This window comes from Pseudorca crassidens, chromosome X, assembly GCF_039906515.1.
Source record: "Pseudorca crassidens isolate mPseCra1 chromosome X, mPseCra1.hap1, whole genome shotgun sequence".
NCBI classification, from domain to species: domain Eukaryota; kingdom Metazoa; phylum Chordata; class Mammalia; order Artiodactyla; family Delphinidae; genus Pseudorca; species Pseudorca crassidens.
This window is the reverse complement of record NC_090317.1, coordinates 30,638,657-30,651,556: the sequence shown is the minus strand read 5'-3', so window position 1 is coordinate 30,651,556 and position 12,900 is coordinate 30,638,657. Positions and strand designations below refer to the sequence as shown.

The window sequence follows — 12,900 nt, the reverse complement described above, 5'->3', positions numbered from 1 at the left end:
CTGTGATCAGAAGCAGCAATCAGATCCCCAGTATTTGGAAGACAGGGTCCATCTTGTTCATCCTGACTGCCGCAAGCTGTCCAAGAACATGTGCACCGCTGCCTGCCATGGTACTTGAGGGGTGAGGTGCAGATAGCGGCCATTGTGCCAAGAGCTAAAATAGACCAAAATCAAAATTAAGGTAATTTCCTGTCCAGGTCCTCCCCTGGAAGTTGCAAGTCTTCAATAGACTCCAGAGTTCCAAAATATTTACATCGGATAGATTCTGCCAGTGTAACTGTTGTCCCTGTAGGAAGATAGATTTCTGGTGCTCTGCCATCTTCTCCGAATCCTCTCTATAATATATACTTTATAGAGGTGGAATTCAGATGTGCGGTTAAGCCACTTTAATATATTTTTAGGAAATCAGATTATAAAACAATGTTCAGCATGATCTCAGGTTCGTAAATACATGTGCATAGAAAAGAGATTGGAAGGAAATATATGAAAATGTGAATAATGGTCATTGCCGAGTGGTAGCATTACAGTTTCTATCTTCTGCCTACGTTTCTGTAATCTCCAAATACGTTTCTGTAACTTCTTAATAATCAGAAGGAAACAATCCTTGAAAAAAGAGCGAAGACCTCTTCCAGGTGTGTATTCAACTCACAGTGTATTCAGCGACAATGGTCCTCAGTTGATTTCAGAGGAGTTCGTAGCTTACCTGTACCCCCTTTTCCTATATATTGAATAAAAAACAAAACTTTCTTACCTTACAGGTAAATGTCAAAGAGCTTGATCCCAAATATGCTCATATCCAAGTCACTTATGTGAAGCCCTACTTTGATGACAAAGAACTCACAGAAAGAAAAACTGAGTTTGAAAGAAACCATAATATCAACAGATTTGTTTTTGAGGCTCCTTATACATTATCAGGCAAAAAGCAAGGCTGTATAGAAGAACAGTGCAAACGCCGTACGATCTTGACTAGTAAGTGGGACTTGGCATAACTTCTTTGTTTGACATGGTCATTTTTTGATGCACACAAGCAGCAGCTGGTCAGCAGGAAAATGTAACTGAAATTTTAATCATTCATTGTTCTGCTGTTCAGTCACTAGCTTGCACAAACATGGCTACATTATAAACCATTGGTTTCCCGTATGTAATTCATGATTGCTCTGAGTCATCTCATAAAGAGAATTTCTCCCTCAATCCTGAAGTAATAAGGCGCCTATCTGGTCCCTAAGGTATTTTCCAGACAAAGCATGGGGAGAATTAAGCACAATAGATTTTTTTCTTTAATTTGCCTGTTTGATTTACTATCTTAAAAACTCATTTGTTCAACCTTAACATTTAATAGCTTCAAACTCGTTTCCATATGTGAAGAAGAGGATCCCTATAAACTATGAACAGCAGATTAATTTAAAGCCAATTGATGTTGCTACTGATGAAATAAAAGATAAAACTGCAGAGCTGCAGAAGCTTTGCTCTTCTGCTGACGTGGACATGATTCAGCTCCAACTTAAATTGCAGGGCTGTGTTTCAGTGCAGGTATGTTGGTTGCTAAACATGTATTAAATGTATCTTGACGTTCCTCTTGCTTTCATAAGGGCAAAGAGCAAGCATTAATTGTAATTGTCTGTTATACTCTTACTGAGTGCAAAAACCTGTACATTTTTGATTAAGTTAATAAAGAAATTATGTTCAATTTCCATAAATTTTGTGTTATGTCAGAGAACTTTAACATAAATCCCTCTGACTATAGCCAAGCCCTATATTTACATATCAGAAATCATTAACTAACTTATTAGAATATTACCTTTGCAGATGATTTGCTTTAGTTAATCTTTTTCAAATAAATTTATAGTAAGAATAGTAAATATGTTTCTCAGATGTGGATTTTTAACATACTGGTTTTCTTTAAAAAGAGAATTGTAAAAATTACGTTTTGGTTGTATTCTAACAGCTCTCTCATTTTTCTCCTTTTGTAATTTAGGTAAATGCAGGTCCGTTAGCATATGCAAGGGCTTTCTTAAATGACAGTCAAGCTAGCAAGTATCCACCTAAGAAAGTAAATGAGTTGAAAGACATGTTTAGGTAAGTGCTTTGTAGTTTTCAGATTATTCTTCTATTCTTTTACTCCATTTTCTTCTTAAAAGAAACCAAAATATTCACCAAATAATGTCCCTCCAAAAAAGGACATTCTCTGTTCTCTTTCACAACATTTAAGTGACCTTCTAATGGTACTTTAAGTAGTAAGGAAATGTGTGATTTCTTTCTTGCTGCAGAACTTTAACAATGTCCTAGTGACCCAAGACGTTAAATATGACAAGTTACTGTATTGCTTTGGAGATTGTGACGCAAACACAAGCCTACATTCATTACGTGATGTCCTCCTTTGCCCGACTGACCTTATGTTACAGCTTTTCAGGCCATTTAGGGTAGGAAGGGCTGGAGAAGCTTGCTTCTATCCATGTCCTTAGTTCCACTTGGATTCTTCCAGTCTAGGGCATGTGACGTCTTGTCTGGACTGAGCATCCCTCTAAGCTAGGGCATGTCTGAATGCTCTTGCGTTGGAAAAAAAATCTGTTTCATATAGAAAAAGAGTTTACATTCAGAATAAGAGAGACAGCTGAGTAAATAGGCTAAGGAGAAAGATGATAGCTTATCCACTCATTTGCTTCAGACTTATAACATTTCCTTTTCCTGTCTCTGTTATCAGCTGTTTCAGGTTACAGAGTAACCAGTAGTCATTCATTCAATAATTATTAATGCCTGGCATGTATGAAAAGATTCTACCAGTTGCTATGACAGGGATACAAAACAAGTGGGCAGTGAGGTACTTTGTCCCCTGAGACTTACCTTTTAATTATGGACATTAAACATAAACACATGAAATCATGGAAAAATGCTTTTATGATAACTCATCAACTCTCTGTCCCAACTCTTACCAGCCCAGGGCAGATACTTCATGCCTATAGCACCCAGCACTGTACTGCGTGCATAGTTAGTACCAAAAAAATATTTTTGAATGAATGACATTATCTACAGATGTAAACTAATGTTAGCACAACTTGAGCTGATAGCACATCAAGTAAATGACTGAGCAAGTAGGCTTCCTAGAGGGTATATGTTTTGAGCTGGATTTTGAAGGAGGTAAGAAAGCAGAAGAGAAAGATGGAAAAGAAAGAAAAAGATATTTCAGACTTAGGAGATGGCATTAGCAAAAGCACAGTGAAAATACAGGATTCTAATCTTCCTTGTAGGCAAGCCGTGGTTAAAGGAAATATTAAATTGTCGGTGAGACTTTCCAGGAATAAACAACAAAAACTTTATCTTTGGGGCCTTCCCTGGTGGCGCAGTGGTTGAGAGTCCGCCTGCCGATGCAGGGGACACGGGTTCGTGCCCCGGTCCGGGAGGATCCCACATGCCGCGGAGCGGCTGGGCCCGTGAGCCATGGCCGCCGAGCCTGGGCGTCCGGAGCCTGTGCTCCGCAGCGGGAGAGGCCGCAGCAGTGAGAGGCCTGCGTACCGCAAAAAAAAAAAAAAAAAAAAACTTTATCTTTGATCTTCATCCACAGGAAGTTCATCCAAGCATGCAGCATTGCACTGGAACTAAACGAGCGGCTAATTAAAGAGGATCAGATCGAGTACCATGAAGGGCTAAAGTCAAATTTCAGAGACATGGTAAAAGAATTGTCTGACATTATTCACGAGCAGGCAAGTATTAGGGTGGTTGAAAACGAAAACGTGATCCGGGGTCCGTCAAGAGTTACTTAACAAATCTATTAGTTTGAAATGTGTTACCTTGAAATTAGTATGTTATTTTAGAATTTGCTCATATCTTCTTTAATCATTTAAATGATGTAATACAAATGAAATTGGAAGCAATTACTGACAGTTGCTTTAGCGGGTGCTTCAGATAATAAATCATTTGGTTCTTTGTGCCACAGAGCCATTAGAAGCGAGTAGCTGAGCGAGTCTGAGTTGATCTACTATGAACATGGATAAGAATCTCTCAAGAAGGGTCCTAGAGAAGTGAAATGATCGGCTCAGTAGCCAAATCCCTAAATGAATACTCCTGTCTTAGCTGTAAGAAACTAGATACAGGTGGCCCTCCCTGTCTGCAGGTTACACATTCACGGATTCAACCAACTGCAGATCGAAAATATTTGAAAAACAAAATTCCAGAAAGTTCCAAAAAGCAGAACTTGAATTTGCTGCACATAGGCAACTATTTACGTAGCATTTACCTTGTATTAGGTATTATAAACAATCTAAAGATGATTTAAGGTATCGGGGAGGGTGTGCATAGGTTATATGCAAATACTGTGCCGTTTTATGTAAGGGGCTTGAGCATCCTCAGATTTTAATATCTGTGCAGGGGGCAGTGGTCCTGGCACTAATCCTCCAAGGTTACCAAGGGACAACTATACCATCATTTAGGTGAGATCCTGAGTGAGTTCCAAAATTCAGGAATCGTCTTAATACTCATACAGCCAGTTCTCTTTTCATAAAACCTAGCATTTTAATTTATGACTGAGTGTTAATGACAATTACAGCTAACTTAGTAGAACACAGTCTGAAAAATACAGAGGCAAAGATCTGCTCACCACTTACAGCCAAATTATGTCATGATTAAGTAGTTATGACTTTCATATCCCTACTTACCTAAAACCAGAGTACTCCTGAATTGTCCTGGTAAATGTCATTCCTACATTGGGGTCCTGAAATCTGTGTTTACAACCACTCTAGACGTGGACTGTCACTCAGGTATTTTAATATCTTCAACACAGTTGTAAAAGTCACAGCATGATGGTCTGGTCCCTCAGTGCGTGAGCCTGTTAAGCTTATCATAAAGTCTCCTTAATTTCCTTACTAAGGAAAACAGCCAATAAGATAAATGTTTGCTTCAGAAACTCTTCAAACTCTCAATTTTTTTAAGAAACTAAGGCTCCTTAAAAGAAACAAGGATAACTACAACCCTTTAGAGAACCCGTTCTTAACACTGGTCCCAGAAAGGAGAACCTCATCTGTCCTGGTATCTGCATTTCATTGATTGCTTGGCACTCCCCTGTGTGAGACCATCACTCAAAGGGTGTACTTACAAATGGACTTACAAATAGTGGTTAGTTCCCAAAGAACTGCAGTGTAATGATGGGTGAAAGAAGAGGTGTTTCGAGGAAAACAAAAGCTAGTCGACTCCAGGCTCTACCTCTCTGAATTTAGCATGTATGCTTTCTCTTAGAAAGGACTAGGGGAAATTTAGTTACCATTAGCCCAAGGTTGCACTGAGTGACCAGGAGTCTAATTTTCTAACCATGGTCATCTTCTCAGTATGGAGAAGCCAGTCAGCCAGACGTTCATCGTCCCATCTGTTCAATGAGACGAGTCACCCCAGTCTCCTACTCTCCCGTTCTCATGGCTGGGAATTTTGTTGGCCTGAGGAGTCTGGAATCAGTGATCTGTTTCTTCTTTTCGCCATCTTTACTTCCGTTAGCCCACTTAGGAGTGAGTGCAAACTGTTCCAAGGCATACCTTTGCTGCTCAGTTTTCAGAGGCCCATTTTGGCCTCCTTCCCAAAGCAGCCAGGTGATCGGGGCTAGGAAGATAGGGAATCATTCCACTTCCTTTACTGTCTGTGTCTCAAGCTCAGCCCCTGAGTACAGTGGGTACTTCACCATCACTGTTCTGGGGTATACTTGAATCAAATAAGACCACATAATTTATTCCTAGAATCTGGCCAGTTTATGGGGTTTTGTTCTCCATAGTCCATAGGGAAAAAACAGCAAAAACTCCTCCTTCACAAAAGATATAAAACAATTACATCATTTTAAGCCAATGTGTATTATATTACAGTTATATAATTTGCATGCAACCGTATGACCTAGCATTGAGCTCTAATTTATTCAACTTGAAAGCAAATCGTTCAATTCACTGCTATTACTGTGATCAAGATATTTAGAGTAGTAGTTTTATAAAGTTATTTTTTCCTGTGTTTAAAAAGAAAAAGTTCAACTGAGTAAATTTTAAAGATCTTGGCTTTATTCGGTGATTCATGAGTCAGGCAGCATCCCATCTAGCAGACAGAAAGGAGCTCCGAAGAGTTTTACAAAATGGAAGACTTTTACAGGTAGAACGAGGCAGGACAAGTTACTCTAGAAAAGAGCTGATTCTTTCAGGCAAGGTCATCTTCCTACGGGGCACAGCAAGGGTCTGTCAGGTGGAGTACCTCACCAGTGCCAACCAGGTAATTCCAGACTGAAAGTAATGCACATACTTTCTTGACTGCTTAAGATTACCTGCCTAGAAAAGGCTGAAACTGCAATTAGGTTAGGTATTAAGTCTCAGGTGACGTGGGCTTAGCGCAAGTGACTCCATTTTGGGCCTCTCATCTCTTCTTTAACACCGTCAAGTGTGGATTTTACAAACCTGCTGTCTTATTTCCCACCTGTCTCTCTCATTTAATTTCCACGAACCATGGCTATTTTGTTTAGTTCTAGGGACCAGTATTTTAGACCTTTGATATTATATATTGATAGCTAACCAAGAAAAATCTTAGTTTCTATTGGTTTATATTTATGCACGCTGTACTGTCATAACGCGTCATATTCAGGTGTGCCTTACTTTGGGCAAATGTTGACTTTATAGTGAATTTTTGTAAGTCAGTATTTCCTATTAGATTCTCATATAAAAGAGAGCCTTTTTTTAGTCATACACTTTGAGACATATTATTTCCCAAAGGAGAACATAATAATACAAAGTAAGATAAAATATAGCTGTGCATTGCAAATTATCTATGAGCTCCATAAATGATTACTTGACAAAAAGATACGGCCTGGATATCCTTGGCCCTTTTCAATGTAATCTGTTACACTTACTAAAATATAAAGTCCTTTTAAAAACTTCTTCAAGCTTTTGACTTTTTAAAAGGGATGTATATCACCTTAAAACTATTAATTGCAGGTCTTCATTAGATAGAGTTGGTGGTGGCCATTGTAGTTCTGTTTGGTCTGTTTTGTTCATGATGAATGCTCTATTTTCTCGTCATATCTGACAGTTGTGGATAATCAATCATCTCTTAAACCTCTCCTGTGCTTTCAGATTAGTGTCATGAGTTACGATTTTTATAAGTGGAAATTTCTCTATTACGGACTTTATATAAGACATGATTTGTAGCAACACAAATGATATGACGCGTTGCTGCCACTGTAAACTAATTTGCAGGCTTAATACTGAAGTTTCAGAGCTAACTTGAGAACCCAGTATTGAAAGCTTGAGACCTAAATTGGGACAGTATAGTAAAGAGGTTGGATGTGATGTGTACGCTATTCTTTTCTTCTATCTAATCCACGCATGAGATCTCTGTTGCTTTTGAGCACACAAAATACTTAATTTGGGGGACTTCCGTGGCGGTCCAGGGGTTAAGACTTCACCTTCCAACGCAGGGGGTGCGGGTTTGACCCCTGGTCGGGGAGCTAAGATCCCACATGCCTCGCGGCCAAGAAAACAAAACATAAAACAGAAGCAACACTGTAACAAATTCAATGAAGACTTTAAAAATGGTCCATATCAAAAAAAAATCTTTAAAAAAAGTGGATAATTTTTAAAACATCTATACTAATATGTATGTTTATATGTTTATGGGATATAAAATTTATACTTATGAAGTTTATTTCCAAGAAAAGTCTTCTGTATTAATTAGCTTATATAATTATAGTATGTATTTAGAAATGTTCACTTATTTTCTCTTCACTTAATATTATTTCCCAAGTCTCCAGGGAAGGAGCATGGGTATCTGCATGTTTGAAAAGTCCCACAGTGATCCTGAGAACCACTCTTAGAAGATGATCTATAAACTTGTATCCAAGAGTCCACTGTTTAGGGCTCTTGTTATGACCATCAGTTAAAAAAATTGTTTTAAAGATTGTATTACCTCTCGCTTTCTGTTGAATTTTGCATTTTACAGCCTTCTGTGTTTCTTAATGAGTAACCAGATCTTTTCTGCTTTTTTGATATGCTGCCTTTGTAATACAGCTTTGAAGACTTGAGTCGGTAATGTTTTTCTTTGCTCTTTCTGCTTTATGTCATTTTAAATAGCTAAGTGTCAGTGATAAATTGAAACATGCCTGCGATTTCATATACACATACTTCTTGGGCAGCGGCTACTTTACCTCATGATAAACATGCAGATTTCTTTCGTTTCAGATCTTACAAGAAGACACAATGCATTCTCCCTGGATGAGCAACACATTACATGTATTTTGTGCGATTAGTGGCACGTCGAGTGACAGAGGTTATGGTTCCCCAAGATACGCTGCTGAGATATGAGGACATGCAGATGTAAAGTGATAACAAGAACGAACCTTCTCAGGAATATTTTGAGCTGTGCAAATGTTAAAATTTAAAGATTTGATATACATGGAGTGTTTTCTTCCTGACACCAAAATTTTCATGCTTTCAAACAGGGTGCTTACATATTTGTAAATATTTAAGCAACTTGAAAGTGCCTGGAAAATTGCACCACTGTGCTTGGTTTGTACTTTTTTAGGTAAATCTATATACTGAGAAGTAGAGCTCAAAAACGTTAATTCGATTTGCTCAACTGTTGCTTAAAATAATAATGGTACTGTGTAAAATTGTATAATGGAACACAATAAAAGGTAAAACTTATTTGTAATTAGAAGTGAAGGAAATAATACTTTGAACTTAGCATTTTTCTTGGCAGGAAGCTAAATTTATTATCATACTAATCCTTGGAGGAAAAAAATTGATAAAATTTCCATAAAACATGGATACTTCCAATTGGGGAGATGATTTGAAATCTTGCCTACCAGTGGTCAAGACTGGGCTAAGGGAAGCAAAAGCATTATTTAAAAAGGAAAATTTCACACAGAAAGGATATATATAGAAATACCAGGGTTCCCGATCCTTCAAGTTTTGATCCAGTGATGCTAGGTACTCCAGTTGGTCTCTCTGACGTACAAGACAAGGGATTCCTTTGTGGCATAGGTTTGCCTAGCAAGCAACGTTCGTTGCCAGAGCTTCATCAGCTGAGGCTATCTATAGAGCTAAACAAAACATCTCTGAGATTTGCAGTCAGTGCAACTCCAAAGCTTTAGCAGCAGATTCTGAGGGTAGGGATTTTGTAATGATCATTTACAATGATCATCAGTTTACAAGTTTAACAAGCATTTCGATAGAACTTGATGGTTGCAGCGTTTCTTGGGTGGGTATACGTAAGCACCACAGATTTAGCAGCTGCTAGCTAGGGATTACATCTCTAACTATGAAGAAGCCTCAGACTACCTAAATAATTCAGGAGAAACCAAGATGCGAAGAACTTTTTTAGCTTGAATTATCCATATAATTTTGGCTGCCTTTCATGTAAACTTTAAGTCCTAGACTTATTTTTCTTATGTAGTTTAGCTTATTTTACAGACCAAAAAGAAAAGGGAAAACAGACACTGAAATATGTAAATGGGTCGCATGGAGCCTTGGCTTTTTAAATGCTTTGTGATCGAGTAAACCTTAGAGATTATGCACCTGGCTTGGCCATTTTTCTTTACATGTCATTTTTAAGCTTTCAGGGGAGCATGAAATTATTTATGAAATGTTAATTTTGTATTTAATAGGGGATTCAGAAATTTCAGAGGCAGTTTGTAATTCCTTAATATCTTGGGGTAACTGGAGAGTTAGTTTCACCTTTAAAGTGATTATATTTGGCATGTATATGTAAAGAACCGTCACCTAGAGAGAGTGCTGCCTTCTGAGAATGAGGCATCTTGGGGAAACTTCAGTGCTCTTTTGTCAATAACTAGTCCCTATCATGTCCCCCAGCAAAGTATTGTGCCCTGTGGATAATTTTTTAAAGTATAACAAATGACCCCTGCCCCCAAGGAACTTGCAATCTAGTTGAGGAGGCAAGATAGACACAAAATTAAATAAAACAAGAATTAACAATATAAGACAAGAAAAGTTGTATATGAACATTGACAAATGAAGGACATTGCCCATAGCTCATATCACATTCAAGGAATGAGAGGCCACTGTGAGTTGTAATGTTCAGGGATGGTTTCATGGGCAAAGTAAGCCTTGAACTGGCTTTCAAAGGTGAGAGGGTGTTCTAGGCAGGAGGAACATCATAAGCAAAGGTGCAAAAAGAATTTGCAGAAGTTCAGGGGATGATGAGACCAGTTTTGTTCAGGGGAGTAGTGGAAAGAAAGTTCAGACCTAGATTTTGGAAGGCCTTGAATACCAGACTAATAGTATTTGGACTTTAGTCAGTAAATATGAGGGAGCCAGTCCAGGTTTTTGAACAGAGAGACTACTTGATTAAATGTTATTTTTAGTTATGAGTCCATAAACCCATAGATGGGAACAAGAATGGAGAAGAAAGGACAAGTACAAGAGGTACTCTGTGGAAAGACTGGACATGACTTATTGATGGCTAAGGAGAAAAGAGGAAAAGTTAAAGAGAATTTTGTGTTCTGTGGCCGGTGAGGTCTCCGGGTCATAGCACAATTTCACTAGATTTTTTTTCACCAACTTTCAGACTGAGGTCAGAAAGCTATATACAGAGAACAAGGTGGGCTAGACTAGAGAAAGCCAGCAAAATGTGTTTTGAAACACTGCATATATTAGGTGTTACTGTTTAGATAGTTTAATGATTTCATGAAGTGATTTGGCCTCTACAGATTAATTCACATCAAAGAGTACGTTTCTGCTCTACTGATTATTTTTGCAGTTAAGCTTGAGTCCAATTTCCCCTGGAAGCTCTTGTTTTGATAGTCTTCGACCATATTGTAAAATGTGAATAAAGTCACCATTAGTAGTGTTAGTTTATCACTACAGTGATAACCCGTAGAGAAAGTAAGCAATTCCATGTAGGTTTTCCAAGTAACCAGTGCACCAATGGCATCCTGTCTCTAGATGGGATTGTTATTGTTACCATGTGATTTGACTGCTTATAATAAATACTGTCAACGTCTTTTTAGAAATGAAACAAAGAGCAGCAGTGGTAGCAACAGCCTTGGAACCTTGACCAACGTATCATAGAACTAGAGATGACTCACTGGTTAATTAACAAACTAAATAGGTCAGCATAATAAAAACCCAAGCCTTTGATTATAAATACTGGTTTATCTGAAATGCAGAACCTGAGCAATGTATTGGAATAACAGGAAATTTCCAAACTCTTGAAAATATTAATAATCAGACACATATCTCAGGCTTGTGATCCACAAAATGATGGGCTACCTTCAGTCTTGTTCTAACAGTATATACTACTTCAGCTATCAAAACACAAGGGGGAAAAAAAACCACAGGGGAAAGGAGTAGAGTAAAAGGGGTGGGGAGTGTGGGTTTGTGTAGCAAGGCTATTCCCCTGTCCTGGGATTTGGCCTGTAAGAGTGCTTTGTTCATCTGGTTCCGGTTACAATAATGCTTTTTTTCTAGTCCCAAACCACGTAATGGTTACTTGAAGAAAAGTGTATATGTATGTTTATCCAACTCCTGATTGAACTTGTGACTAAATCCTTCAAAGATTTTGCCTCTGTGTATGGCATCTTAAAACTTTTTCCAACATGCTTTTTTCTCTTCTGTTTTCCTCTTTATTGAGCTGTGGTTCACACACCGTACAATTCACCCATTTGAAATGCACAATTCAAGGGTTTTTAATATATTCAGAGTTGTGCAACCATCACCACAATTAATTTTAGAAATTTTCATCACTCCAAAAAGAAACCGCATACACATTAGCAGTCACTCCCCATTGCCCACCAAGCAGCCCCCAGCCCCTGACAATCAGTAATCAACTTTCTGTATCTATAGATCTGTATTCTGGACATTTCATATAAATAGAATCACACAATATGTGGCCTTCTGTGGAACTGGCTTCTTTCATTTAGCATAATATTCTCAAGGCTCATCCATGTTGTAGCATGTATCAGAATTTCACTCCTTTTTAATGGCTGAATAATATTCCTTTTGTATGGCTACACCACATTTAATCTGTTCATCAGTTGATGGACATTTGGGTTATTTTCGCTTTGGGGCTATTATTGATAATGTTGCTATGAACACTCACGTACAAGTTTTTGTGTGGATATGTTTTCATTTGTCTTGGGCATATACCTAGGAGTTGAATTACTGGGTCATGTGGTAACTCTACGTTTAGCCTTTTGAAGGACTGCCAGACTGTTTCCCGCAGCAGCTGCACCACTTTACAGTGCCGGCAGCAGTAAATAAGGATTCCAATTTCTCAGTATTCTCAGCAACACTTGTTATTATCTGCCTCTTTGATTATCACCTTCCTGGTGGGTGTGAAGTGGTATCTCATTGGGGTTTTTGTTTGCATTTCCCAAATGGCTAATGAAGTTGATCATTCTTTCATGTGTTTGTTGACTGTTTTTATGTTCTTTGGAGATAAATCTATTCAGATTCTTTACCCATTTTTAAACATTGGTTTGTCTTTTTATTGTTGAGTTGCAAGAGTTCTTTATATGTTCTAGATGCAAGTTCCTTATCAGATATATGATTTCCATATATTTCTGTGGGTTGCCTTTTCACTTTTGTAATGGTGTCCTTTGAAACAAAAGTTTTTAATTTTGATGAAGTCCAATTTATCTATGTTTTCTTTTGTCGCTCGTGCTTTGATATTGTACCTAAGAAGACATTGCCTAATCCAAGGTCGTGGAGATTTATACCTACATTTTCTTCAAGTTTGGGAGTTTTAACTCTTACTTTTAGGTCTTTGATCCATTTCAAGCTGGGTTTTGTATATGGTGTGAGATAGGGGTTCAAATTCATTCTTTTGCATGTGGCTATCCAATTGTCTTCGTACCATTTGTTGAAAAGACTATTCTCCCCCATTGAATTGTCTTGGCACCCTTTTCAAAAATCTGTTGACCATAAATGTACA

General features: G+C 38.0%; 1 protein-coding gene across 5 annotated transcripts in view; it reads left to right on the top strand.

Moving 5' to 3' along the window:
• Nucleotides 1-12,430, top strand: part of DOCK11 (dedicator of cytokinesis 11) — a 193,257-nt gene extending 180,827 nt beyond the window's left edge. For all 5 annotated transcript variants that reach the window (XM_067723766.1, XM_067723763.1, XM_067723765.1 and 2 more), the window contains 5 exons: nucleotides 759-969; nucleotides 1,340-1,530; nucleotides 1,976-2,076; nucleotides 3,560-3,698; nucleotides 8,187-12,430. In XM_067723766.1, coding sequence (XP_067579867.1) covers nucleotides 759-969; nucleotides 1,340-1,530; nucleotides 1,976-2,076; nucleotides 3,560-3,698; nucleotides 8,187-8,309 — 765 coding nt within the window. In that variant the 3' untranslated portion in view covers nucleotides 8,310-12,430. The remainder of the gene's footprint in view (nucleotides 1-758; nucleotides 970-1,339; nucleotides 1,531-1,975; nucleotides 2,077-3,559; nucleotides 3,699-8,186) is intronic.
• Nucleotides 12,431-12,900: the final 470 nt, after the last annotated feature.